This window comes from Anarrhichthys ocellatus, unplaced genomic scaffold (genome assembly GCF_004355925.1).
Source record: "Anarrhichthys ocellatus isolate YVR2014 unplaced genomic scaffold, GSC_Weel_1.0 scaffold7, whole genome shotgun sequence".
Taxonomy (NCBI): Eukaryota; Metazoa; Chordata; class Actinopteri; order Perciformes; family Anarhichadidae; genus Anarrhichthys; species Anarrhichthys ocellatus.
In genome coordinates, this window is record NW_022280037.1 from 6,077,170 (window position 1) to 6,090,385 (window position 13,216).

At 40.8% G+C, this 13,216-nt stretch overlaps 1 protein-coding gene across 6 annotated transcripts in view; it reads left to right on the forward strand.

Annotated features, from left to right (window-relative positions):
* The window catches only part of begain (brain-enriched guanylate kinase-associated), a 36,616-nt gene that overhangs the window by 6,198 nt on the left and 17,202 nt on the right, over positions 1–13,216 (forward strand). The window contains exons 3-5 of one of the 6 annotated variants that reach the window (XM_031847739.1): positions 51–178; positions 10,117–10,347; positions 12,144–12,305. In XM_031847739.1, coding sequence (XP_031703599.1) covers positions 10,277–10,347; positions 12,144–12,305 — 233 coding nt within the window. In that variant the 5' untranslated portion in view covers positions 51–178; positions 10,117–10,276. The other 5 variants (XM_031847742.1, XM_031847740.1, XM_031847737.1 and 2 more) reach the window with 5 other exon arrangements.

Genomic DNA, 13,216 nt, shown 5'->3' on the forward strand with positions numbered 1-13,216 from the left:
TCTCTCTCTCTCTCTCTCTCTCTCTCTCTCTCTCTCTCTCTGCCTACCAGCCTACCAGCCTGTCTCCAGTCAGAATTAGAAGAGGCTTTTTCTAAATGCATGCCGCTCTGAGGGGATGCACAGGAGCGTGAATATTGTGATCTTATCTGAAGAAAATGAGGCGAAAAGCATATAAACGGTAAGGCGAGAAAGAGGAGAAGTGCATGCCTGGTTTTATTAGCTGCTCTAAGATAAGTATGTGTAGTTGATTTGTCACACTTGTAAAAAAACAATGGTTGTTAGAAGTAGCTCTGCCATCCTGTCCATGTGTTGCATAGTCAAAGTGCTTTCACAGAAGGGTTGGGTATACTGTGCATTCAACAGTGCAGTATGTTGGAGAATATGAGTACATGTTGTGCAGTGTGTTCGAGTAAACTGAAGCTTTTTGTGACAGTAATGACAAAAAGAACTGCAGCATAAGAACTGAGGCTACTGAAGACTGTTTGGTTTGGCTGGAGTAAATCTGCATTTTCTTTTTGCTCAGTCGATTCAGCTGTCATTTGGATTTCATTGGCGTGAGAATAATGAGGCGGCACATGTTTTCACAGCCCTCAATTAACTCTCATATTCATTCACTGGGCATGATGATACCACAGAGAGGCAATTATGGCTGAACAAGCACGTCATAAGAGAAAGTTGTTCTCATTTAAACCTCACCTTGTATAGATTAAGAGAAGGAGAAGCTAAATCCTGTTGTATTTTACTTCATAAATTTGATTACACAATATTTCACGGAGTGAATCACAAAGTCTTCTTCCATATGTTAAGTGTCTTTATAATCTGCATGTCAGCATAACTTCATCATAACATCCAGAAGTCAATTGCCTTCACCCCCAGCAAGTGAGGAAACATTGATTTGTGGAGACGATCCCGGCTTCCTGTTACATAATTAAAGCAAACAGGACCTTGAATAAGGTGCAGAGGGAAACTTTAGATCTTTGAAGTGAGTTTCAGACTTCCTGTGCAATAGGAAGAGCTTAAATGATCTGATGGAAAACTAAAACAAAAAGAAAAGTGAGCAATGAGGGCTAACCCTTTCAGCACTTTCTTTTGCAGTATAATAGGATGTAATTAATGTGCCATTACTTCAACGATGGCAGTACAATTAAAGTATCTTTAAGCTTTGCTACAGTACTGTACATGGCATGAGAGGCAATGCTAGTTTATAAATACATTTTAAAGCATAATTCATAACAGAACCCGGTTTCACAACCAAACTCCACATAAATATTTGGTCATTCTAACAGCCAAATACAGAAATGGATCCAGAATTAGCAAAAACAAGTCTTGAAGGCTTCACCAAACTCATGCAGCAGCACACCATGCACTGCTCCTCCTCGGTTTTCTTGAATGATTCTGGTAATAGATAATAAGCCACAACTTATCACCAGTGGCTGGTTTTGTTCTTTACTTGTACGCTTATGGAGATTGATGCCAACTACATTTTGTAGTAAGTCATATTTCCCATCTTGTGCTAATTATAATATTTGGTAGATTGCTGTAATTCATTTTGTTAGATGGTCAATATTCTTCTAATGAGGGGGATTTGCTGTTCTGTTATCTTGTTCCAGTCAGACAATGAAAATGTACTTTGAACTTTTAAGCACAAATTTAAAACAAAGGCCACTGTCAAACTGAAATTGAAAGCTGAAATTGGTGATGCGCAAAGGAGTGCGTTATGATCTTAAAAATGGAAACTGTGCCTCTAGAGTCAAAAGATGCTTACTGAAAATTTCACTTCTCTTATAGTTTCTCTTAGTAAGAAAAAAATGATTCTCGCTGTCCAAAGAATGTCAGTGCACTTCCATGAGTCTGAGGGTAGTGGAAGTTTCTTTGTATAGGAGCACATACTATAGCTGCTAAGTTTAGCTTTGGATAAACTGGGGACAGTGATTAAAAGATTAAAAACAGCCAGCTCATTAAAAAGCATGAAGAAAAAAAGTTTTGGTTTCACTTGACTTGCTTTGACTTTTATTAATTAGGTCTCTACAAATGTTTCCACTTACCTTCATCAGCTGTATCTACCCATGATCCACTTTGCCTACTAGGCCTTTCTCGGACTTTGAGGAATATATACCCAAAGAGGCTTTTTTATTTGTTCGTCTTTCTCGTATTTCCCATAAGCTACGTACGTAGCATCCAAAAGCAGATGCTATACGAAGGCTCCCTTTAGGTTAGCAGTTGACCACCTCCCCGCTCTCTCATTCTTCTGTCTAATTATTTCTAAGATGATGAGATCAGAGATTTATGCGGGAGTTACTACTACTGTAGCATCTGGAAATGGTTGATGAGGGATCTGCCTCGGAGGGTACCCAAGGGGTTGCCTTTGTCTTTGAGTGTGCACGTGTATCTGTATTCTCTGATTCAGTCACATGTCTAAGTCTTAAGGCTCCTTCTTTCTTTGACTTCCCACCTCACCAGCCTCCTCGCTCCCTGGACTATTGGAGATACGCCTGTCTGCCACAGAGCATTAATAAGGCTCTGTCAAAACCAACAGGACAGGGTCAGTGGAGCAACAAAAGCCTCTGGAGCGCCCATACAGTAAACACAAAGTCTATGTGCGTCAAAAGAGTAAAATCTGTGTTTTTTATCATCACATATAACATACAAAAGGATAGAGCACTTCAACACATGGGTTTAAATTTAATCTCACTGTCTCCACACAGGCTATTTTAGCTCTGATTCATTATTCTTTCTTTGTTCTTGCAGCTTATTAATGCATCAGCTTTAGTTTTGATCCCTCTTGTTCAGGGTCATGGTTCAGATACTACTCCTATTACATGATTTGTTCTCCGGCCTATGTTGTGTGTGTCAGGATGCAATAAAACATGCCCTTTCACCGGACAAGAAGCATTTCGTCAAACAAACAAACACCCACTGCACTTTAAGAGCTACATGTTGAACAAACTGAGCACCTATTGCAACCATTACACCTCAATAAATGCTTGATTGCACCCTGGAGTGCTGTGCATGCCGCTGTATGTTCAGCCTACATGCACACAAAGCTCACCAACCCCTGGCAGCCTCCTGCAGTGTAATGCATGGTGGATTTCCAGATGTCCACCCTGGGCTGGGACGATAAAGAGAAAAAAGCCTTGAAGGTGAAAAGCGCAGGGACTTTTCTTCAAAGGCAAAATTTGGTCATCATGGCCCTTTGTACTTCTTGGTGCTAAGCAGTGCTGAGTACGCAGTGAAGTGGCAAGGTGCTGTGAACTGAAGTCTCTGAATTCAGATTCAGAAGTTGTGTTTAGTAGTTTATTCAGTCCTCTGTAATGTTTTGTTATAGTGAAACGTTTTGGTTTGCAGATACATAAGAGTATGATGTTAATTTGCTGTTTTGCAGTCACTATAATCAACATTTTCATATGAACAATTGATCACAGAACAACTTGTATGGCAAAGGAGTTGCTTGTAGTGAAGAACCCCCTGAGAATTATCACTGCCTGACCTGCAGTTCCCCTCAGCTCTATAGAGATTTGTATTGTCCTTCATTGTTTTGTTTTTCCAGCCTGCAACTTGACTGTTTTGGTTCAGTCTCACCACTCTCATCGTCAGCGGAATAAAAGCTCTGAAAACACACTGTGCACTCTCTGCCCGGGAAGCAAACAACATACAGGCAGTTACCAACTATAGCTGGTGAACATAGTGGAGCATCTAAAGAGACAAATATTTATTTCAATAATTGGTAGAGACTAAAAACAAGAGCTAAAAGGAGAGGCAATATTGTACAAGGAAAAACAACTTCAAATGGATGTTACTCTGTGCTGCTGAATGCATAGATAGGCAACTCTTTGCCGTATTAGCATAAAAGATATATGTCAATGTGTGTTACTGCAGATTTAAATTACTATACATTTTGAATAAAGCTATTGGCCAACTACAAATAAGGTAAGATGCTTTTTATTGATCTCAAACAGGGAAATTGAAGAGTACAGGCTAATGGGGATGCCATTAGTTTGACAGGTGTTTGGTCATAAACCAGGACAAATTAACATCATGCCGCAGGATGATGGTCCTACAGAAGGAGAGTTAAGGGATGAAAGTTATTACCTGTCCTGAGGGGGACATGAATGGGAGTACTAATTTGCATGGCTAACCATCTAATAGATTAGAACAGCGGTGGTCTGACTGACCAACATGGCCATCCGTATGCCGCTAGCATGGCTAAAAGCTAGAATACTCCAATATGAGCATTTACCACGTCTAAAGTGAAGCATAAAGAATGAAGATAGAACTAAATACAACATGTACCGAGTATAAATGTGAACCGGTAAAACCAGCAGCAGCAGTTGCCTTACGGTTTACAACTTTAAATCACTTCTCTGTCTACGTATATGGCATCTCGTTCTCCACGGTCTGTGACGGTCTCGTTTCTCTGCCAGCCGGAGAGCACGGGCATGTCACGACTGTGTTGTCGTGGCAACCCCAGTGAGGACTGAACTCATTCACTTTGAGAGAAATTTAACAATGGAGAAATCTCCACACACACACAATGTATAGATGCATCTCTCTCTCTCTCTCTCTCTCTCTCTGACTCGCTAAGGGGTGAAGAGCGCACTGAACTGCTGGCCTTCGGCGGTCACACATTTTGTTATTACATACAGGTACAGCAATACGAAACATAAAATCTTTATCAAGTTTACTTAATTAATGTCACCTTTTTTACTGCCAGGGCAGCTATTGTTAAAACGACAAAAGGAGGTCAAATTTAAGCAGATCTCACAATTGTGCCCCGGGCTAAAAGGAGAATTGAATTTCGGACAGCTGGAGTTGTTTTTCTCGATGAGAAGGGAACATCTTTAAAGTAACAGGGGACATCAACTGAATTCGACCTGATGAATCTGAAAGTCTGTTACTTTGTCAATCTTCAGACAACATTGAAGGAAGGATTATTTTCTTTTCTTTTAAAAAACATTCAAAAACCAATTTCTATGTTGAGAAGAATAGATCATTTTATGGAGTACTTCAGCAATTTAGTATTACATGTCCATAAAGTCGGGTAACCTGCAAGATGCAGATAAAAAATAGGACTTTTAGTTTCTAGTATGGGTCAAGATAGATCCCAGACTTTCCATACTGCAACTTTACATCGTCCTTGCTCGGGAAACAATAAACAACCCAAACTCTCTCCAGAGCCACAAGCCATTATCTAATTGGCCTTGACTAGTAAATTGTCTTTGAAGAAGCAAATGCAGTATTATTAATTGCTACCAAAATAATGTCTAAAGTTGACAGTTAAACCTGTTGCATGTCACGATAAACCAGTCATATCCAGTATCTCATGTTGTGCTGTGACAGATGGTGATCCAGTCAATGCAAATATATCTTGCACTATGCAGCATAATAAAGCAGTTTTAAATTAGACTATGAGGAGCTGTGAGCTGACAGTAGCACACTGTAGTAAGTATGGTTTGGCAGCAGTAAGTTACAGATGGGGTTGCAATTTACTAAAGCTTCTCTGTCATTTAGTCTGCTGCCACGTGAAGCTTTTCCATCGAGGCAAAATGGCTTTTATGTCACTTAGTGGTGAAAATGGTATTGACTCACTTATTGGGGACTGAAATAGAATATCCTCATCAGAGGTTTCAATTAACTCCTACCATTCTTAAAATCATAAAGGATAGATTCACATTTGTTCAAAGTTTGTCTTTAAACAATAGTCAGAAGCCCATATACATTTTGCATGTAGCATCGAACGTGCTGTTACATACTGAACAATATGCTAAAGTGATGGTAGACAAAGTCTACAATGTGAGGCTTCCACTTTCTGAATTATTAATTCTGAATTAGTCAAACAGAGGCTACCCAGCCCTGAACTGCAAAACAGACACACACTACAGCAAGATGTGGTAAAGCTCCCCCTGTAGGCTCCCTGATATGATCTGATCTGATCAGGAATAGTGTGAAATATGCTCACAAATTGTCAAAGTTTAGTGAACGCTTGCTGTTTCCTCTGAAGCGTGTTACATACACACACACATATGCTTCTACTCTACACAAATATAACTTTAATGCTATGACTGACTTGCCAATAACAGGGCCAAGGATACATGAAGGAGCTGGAGGGAGTGCAGCAAGGGAAACAATGCTTTATCATTTAATTTATCCCCAGGAGCAATTTGTGTTGGAAAACAGGATTATGGTCACACAGCCCGACAGTGAATTTCAAACATATTTGCTGTGTGGTTCTGAACTGTGTTTGACATCATGGTCAGGTCCGATACTTCTGTCTGTTGCTGTACTTCAAGTTCCTAATTTAAACCCTCATACAGTTAATCAATGCAAACGTTATCAATGACATATGATTCGATATAACTGCAAATAAAAACTGATACTTATAAGAAGATAGAGTGCTTTAAAAGTTGTATTAGTTTCAAGGCCAACGACTTCTTCCTTCTACACACTTCAGGTTGAGTCTCTTTTGATATGTAGATAGACACTACAGGAGAGATAAACTGCATGGGGATTGCTCCTCATTTGCAGCTCTTGTCTTCAGGCAGCAAACTGTGTTGACTAGTCATCATCATTGCTCTGGTGACTTAATCCACAGAGCTGTTTTTTCTGGCTGCTGGTAGTGGAGCATGCACAAGAGACTGTTGTATTTCTGGAGTCTTGCATCAGAAGAAATACACAACTCAAGTAAAGCTTCAACCGATGTGGTAGACCATACCAAGGGAAAGAAATAGTTAAATAATGTTGCTAATTATCACCACTTCTGCTCTTGGTTGGTCTCTTGTGGCTTTGAGGCTGTTTGAGTCCTCCTTTTGAGTTACGCAGCATTTGAGATGCATTTTGAGGAATAATTCTGGTTTGTTGAAACTCGGGTCTTATCTTTCCTACTGCATTACTTTACATTAATTTAATTGCTAAGGTCTGGGAAGGCAGTGACATTGCTAAAATAAGACAAGCGAGGCAAGTCAGTTAGCCAAACTTCTTTGGAAGAGAACAGAAGGGAAATGGTAAAATCATCACAGCTTACTACACAGATGTCCCGGTTCAACTTTACCAAACTTACTGAAGGTGTCCTTTGCAATGAGGCAGTATTACCAACATTATGGGTGTTTTCACTTTTCCCTACAAATAAGGTGGTGAGACATTGCCGCTGAATTGCATTTGACTTTGATACCGTCTAGTTTCACAGTCATTGTTGGTCACTTTCCAACTTGATCACAATCTTTCCTTCCCCTCAAGTAGCAGTGTTTGTGCGTTACCAAACCATAGAGCATTTTATGGGGGTGCCAAAATACATTTATCTTGACCAGACTCAAAGTGTCCATGGGTTGCCTTACAAGTCATTGTTAAAAAATGAGTTGCATTTTTATTCCGCCTAAATGCATTTAGTCTAATTTATAAAGTATTTAAAATATGTATATTTTTTTAATAACACATGCATAAATAAGGTTGTATTTTATCTAATGTGTATCTTTGAAATGCCTGGTTTACCTATTCAAGATGATATGAGGTGATGCGGAAATGGAAGTGAAACGGTCAGGAACTTTCATTTATGCAGAAATTCACTTATCTCATGATTTAATGATAAAACTTATTAAGAATTGGGTAATGATGGTTTGTCATTTTTAAAAAGTGGATCCCCAGAAAAGTTTGTGAAACACTGCTCTAAGCTGGAACATGAAGGCTGTTTACAGTGGAGATGGTGATTGTGTCTCTGTGAGCTGCTCACTTAACAGCAGACTTCAGGAGGGATGGCACAGAGGCCATTCAAGTTGAATGTCCTCATTTGGTCATTGTGAATAGTATATCTGGTAGGCAGTGACTACTTCGCTCACCTCCCGTAGCTCAATTCTAGTAAATCAACATGTGGGCACCATTAGGGGCTCCCCATTGTAGATCCAAGATGGATGCTTGCTTGTTGTGACCTTTAGCGGGTTCCACATTACGTTTTTTCCTAAATTAAACTGGAGTCATTTGACGTCCGTACCATGAAAGAGAGAAAGTCTACAGGCAGAGTGGGTGGTGGGAACTGCCTGAAGTAGGTTATAGTCTGCAGCAATACAACAAACATCTGTTGTAATCCCTGTAGTCTGATTATTATGACATGGTGTAACACATTGGGAAAGTTTTTTTTTTCCAGGTAAACAGGGTTTTCTCGTGTATACATCCCCACTTTAACAATTATGAGGTAACACTGTTGAGAGGAGAGTGTGCTTGATTTACATATCTGTTCCTATTTTGAGTTTCTCTGACAGTGTAGAGACAGCAGTAAGCCTATCACGAGGTTCTCTGAGGATTTAGATTTGTTACTTTATGTTGATTGTGTTTTCCTTGCCAAGCAAAACCTGGGGCCCTGAGATCTGCTGTTTATCCCCTGGGGGGTGTTAAGATACAGTGAGGGTACAGTGTTTGGTATGCACCGCAGGAAGGTGTGTGGTAATGTCTGTACATGTGAGGATGGGTTCTATACAACACTTTCTCTTTCCCTCTGTGACTTGCAGATAAGAAAATGGCTACTGCCACCATATTAACACTGTTTCCAGAAACTGCCATTGTTTCCTGAGCCAGTGTTGAAGGGAGATTAAAAATAATAAGTAGTGGTGCCATTAGAAATTGCAGCAGGCGACAAAACATTTGTTCCAGTTTGTTGTTGAACCTCTACCCTGCCACTCTGCACGGACTGATAAGTTGTGCTGCTGGTCTCTATTTATGCATTTATGCTTACTTGGCTTTTAAGGACAAGACATATTGGCGTTTAAAAGGCAAATATATGCACTTATGGAAATGTTTGTGCTCCAGTTATGTTGTGTATTTTTGGTGGTAAATTGACAGTTCGCTAAGCATCACCCCCGTCATTTGTTCTTTATTGTTTGTATTTGAAACATTAAGTTTCACTTTAAACATTACTATAGAAAAGGCCTCAGGGGTGAGGACTGACAGATGTGTTTGGCAAACATAACTGGTTTGGCTGCTTTTACTGGGGTGAAAACTTGCCCAAATCCAACAAAGAGCACCTCAGAGCCACTCACGTTAGCCTAAACTGATATCACCCAGGACCTGCTTCCACACAGTGAGGAAATACTACACAGGGGTTGTGCTAGTTGTGAATGGACCTTTTAATGTAACCTCACCCCACTAAATGTTGTCAGCTAATGAAATGCTCCTTGGAAGCAATGCACGATTAGGTTACTGCAGTAAACTAGTTAGCTGGACGTGCTATTGTTTGCAGCTCACATGGTTTAATCCATTCCTTTTACTTTTTCCACTTGTGGTTTTGGTTTTGGAAAGGCTAAAACAGATACACCACCCTCCAAACTCTTAATGCTCTTACTACAGCTCGCTACTGGGTGCTTTAACATGCGGAGAAATCTAGAGCGAGCTCTAGCAATTCTTTACTTTTAATAGATCTTATATTTTTAGATGCAATTATTTGACATTTTATGATTTGTAACACCAAAATAATAGCTAATGTGGGCATTGATATAAACAAGACCCATGAAATTCACCTGCATAAATAAATTATTATCATTCTGGCATCAAATGCTTGCTAGTGGCAGGTAATTAAGTTCTTACGGTGCAGGAGACCTGAGTTCAAGCCCTAGAACGAGAGATGATGATGTAAATCACACACATCATAACACTGATTCATTGAGGAGTAACCTCTCTGGTCAGCTGGTCAATAACTCACTATTCCATAAGGTCCTGTAGTTTATGGTGACTGCAGTCAATTGTTCCCAACAAGAGAGAAAAGTAAATGATGAAAAGGCGGCTCAACTGATGAAAATATTTTGTTGTAGTTTTCACAGTGTAACTTTGGTTGTATTTTTTAAAATGTGTGCACATACTTTAGAATTACAGGAAGAAGAGCTTTGTGCATTTATCCTTCAATAGGAAGAGCAGAGTCCAGAGTTCAACTGGATGCGCAATAATTCAAAGTCTTGCATGCCATTTAATTTTGTTTACTGAACTTATTTAATTGAGCCCCCTGCTGTGCTTCGTCATACCACACTGGCTCATTTTCTCAATGCACCCAAAAAATCTCTGTTTTTGTCTGGAGTCAACAGAACAAAATGTGCTGCTAAATCTGTGGGACTTCAAAGCTGTTTTTCTCTGCTCTCTTGCCAGGGTCATCACAGATAGCCAACTCCTATCTGCCTCCCCAGGCAAGACTTAGAGCTTTCACTGTTGGTTTGTGGTTAGAGTTCAAACTTGGCTTCAACATCCAGCCGACCAGCAGCAGCAGAGGCAACTATACACACATGAGAGCCGAGGCAGAGAGAAAAATATGAAAAAGATATACATTGGCAAAACTGCCCTCAAAACACAGAGAAATGGTTGCAAACATCAGAAAAGAAGGTAAGATGAGTCAGTCTGGGGAGTGTTTTAAACTCTAAACATCAGCCTCATTCCTTCATTTTGACTAATGGAAATGGATTCTCACCAGGAGGTCGTGACCATTAAAAAGCCATTAAAAGCATAATGTTGCATCTATTCATTCCCATCATTCATCTTTCTATATCTTGTCTCTTATATCTTTATGTCTTGTATTAGCTGACATCTACATCCAAGTTGATGCTCTACTACACTTAAACAACAACAGTGTAATACATCTGGACAAAAATCCATTGTAGTAACACCCTAAAGAAATAATCAATGGCTGTGCAGTCAGACTTAATTAAACTGGCATTACATAGTGATAAGAGCCCAGGGCAATTTTCGCATGTTAGCTGCTTATAATAACTCTCTGGCTCTTTGCCATGTGATTTCACAACATCACTTGCAGGTGTTAGAGAGCGGAGACGTTGTAAAGACTTTTTTTGTTGTAGCGTCAGGCAAGCACAGTGGGCTGAAGCTGCAAACCTGAGCCTGTTGGATGTATAAACTCTTCAATGACTCGTCCATCTGTCTGTCTGTCAAACATTTATAAAGGCACAATTCCACATTTTGGGAAATGTGCTTTCTTTGCAAGAGAGAGATTTGAAGACAAATATTACTAGCAAACACATGATGAAAGTGGTATCAGTCACTACACTCCACTTTCACAAAGCAATTTGCATATTTTTCAAATCATTTTTCTATTCCTTTAAAGTTTGGTGAATTGTTGTGCTTTTTTTGCACACCACTGGATGATTATTTACTATTCCAATGTCAGGGTTTACGTTAATGTGCTTATTTTTGCTTGGCTACTTATATTCAGACTTCTTAACGCTTGATGAAGACTTGATTTGTGGAGATCTTCAACCAACCCAGATATTAAAGGTAGTCCATCCCTCGTATTGACACAACACAGTCTATAAGTCTTTCTGTGGACACCATATTCTCCTTCTTTACTGCCGGCTTCCTAATTGAGGCTCTGGGCCGAGGTGGACTTGGAGGTGCACTCATTGCGCCTGCTGGTTGGCAGCGCTGAGCCATAAAACTTCTCCGTGAGCCAAGTATCCATCAGTCTGGCAAAATGCTAAATCCCCCAGCGCTCACACAGCCACTGCTCCCCATCTCTAGCCTTCCAACATCCCCATCCATTCCCTCAGTCGGTCCCAGTCTGTGTGTTTTCATCCCCCACGCTCAAACCTGCATCAAATGAATGAAAATATTGCTCCCTGACTGGTATGTTGTTGCTGTTGATGAGGGTGGTGCTGTTGAATCAGTGCTATTGTGGTCTCTCACTCACTTTCTCTAATGCTCTTTCTGTCTCTTTCATCCTATTTTAAAGCTCACTCACACACACAACCATGGTCCATTCGATATTCTCTTCTTCTATGAATCACCCATGGTCTGTGTCTGGGGGCAAAAAATCTTTTCCTATTCTTTCAGAGGTTCAATAGTTGTGTAATGGAATTCACCAGCACAGCTATGGGAGCTCCTTTCCCAGCTTTGCTCCCTCCCTGTGAATGGAAAATGATTAGTGTTCCTTCTCCATCCATCTCCTCCTCCCCATTAGACACTGCTTTACCCCTGCCTGGGACGTCTCTCGCTTCAAACTGGATTACACTCCAGCTGCACTTCATCCCGATACCTCCCTCTCACACAAACACATATACTCTTTACTTTATAGTCTATGGTTTTCCTCTCTGTCTGTGTGTTTTTCTCCGCAATAACAGTAGTTTTGTGACTGTGTCCTCCTGTTTTTTCTCTCTCTGGTGCACGTTCAGCTCTTTCCACGACCACAAGGATGACCTCCGTAAGCGACTGTCGTACACAACCCACAAACTAGAGATGGTGGAGACTGAGTTTGATTCCACTCGGCAGTACCTCGAGACAGAGCTGCGACGGGCCCAGGAGGAACTGGAGAAATTTACAGAGAAACTACGCAGGTGTGTGAGCACATGTGCATGACTCTGGGGGCAGCTTGCCTTCTTATGTAATGCAGAACTGTAACTTCTCCATCAGGAAGAAACCCAGCAAAGTTGTGTTGCGTCTAAGAGGAAATTAGGTGATAGATGAAGAGGGTTTTCACATGCTGTAGCATGTCATTAAAGGTCATGACAGTGTTACTCAGCTCATTTGCAACCCAGTATCCTAAGTAATTAAGTCTATATTGGTAGAGTGCACACCTCCACCTAATGCTGACATTCAGTGCAGGAAGTAGCGTGCAACTTGGAGGGCATCTGACTTTCGTGCAGCAGACCAGAGTTCATACAGACCTGAAATTAACTTTGGCCTTTTTATTAACTGTAACCCAGATTGTGTTCTCTCAGAGAATGAAGTCACTCCCCCTCTGTGTGTGTTGTTATCTGAGCTTCTCCTTGCTTTGCTGACGGCCGTGTAGGCTTTTACTGAATGTTCGTGCACGTGAGCGTGACCCACTGGTCAGCTCACTGCCGCTGCTCTGCACTGCTCTCATACAGTGGTTACAGCTGATATTGCCGTCGCGGAAGGGTAGCACCCAGCCTGCAGTTCCCCATCAGGTAAACACTGTCAGCCCCTTTTTCACTGTTAGCTAAAATGGTGCTAAAGCTGTTGACAGTCATTGAGAGGCAATCGCAATGCTCCCAATATCGGATCTTGCACCTTTAAACTCGTCCCTGAAGCTTGGAAGGCAGACGGTATGGCCATCTGGCAGACGAGGGGACTGTCATGACCTGAGTGCGATCGTCTTAGGCTATGCACAAATTCCATCTTTTTTTGTTATGATTGGCACAACCTAATCCCAACCCTCTTGTCCTAATTTTAAATATCTGAATGATATGCAGAGCTTGTTGAAGACAAAGAGTGGTGCATGACA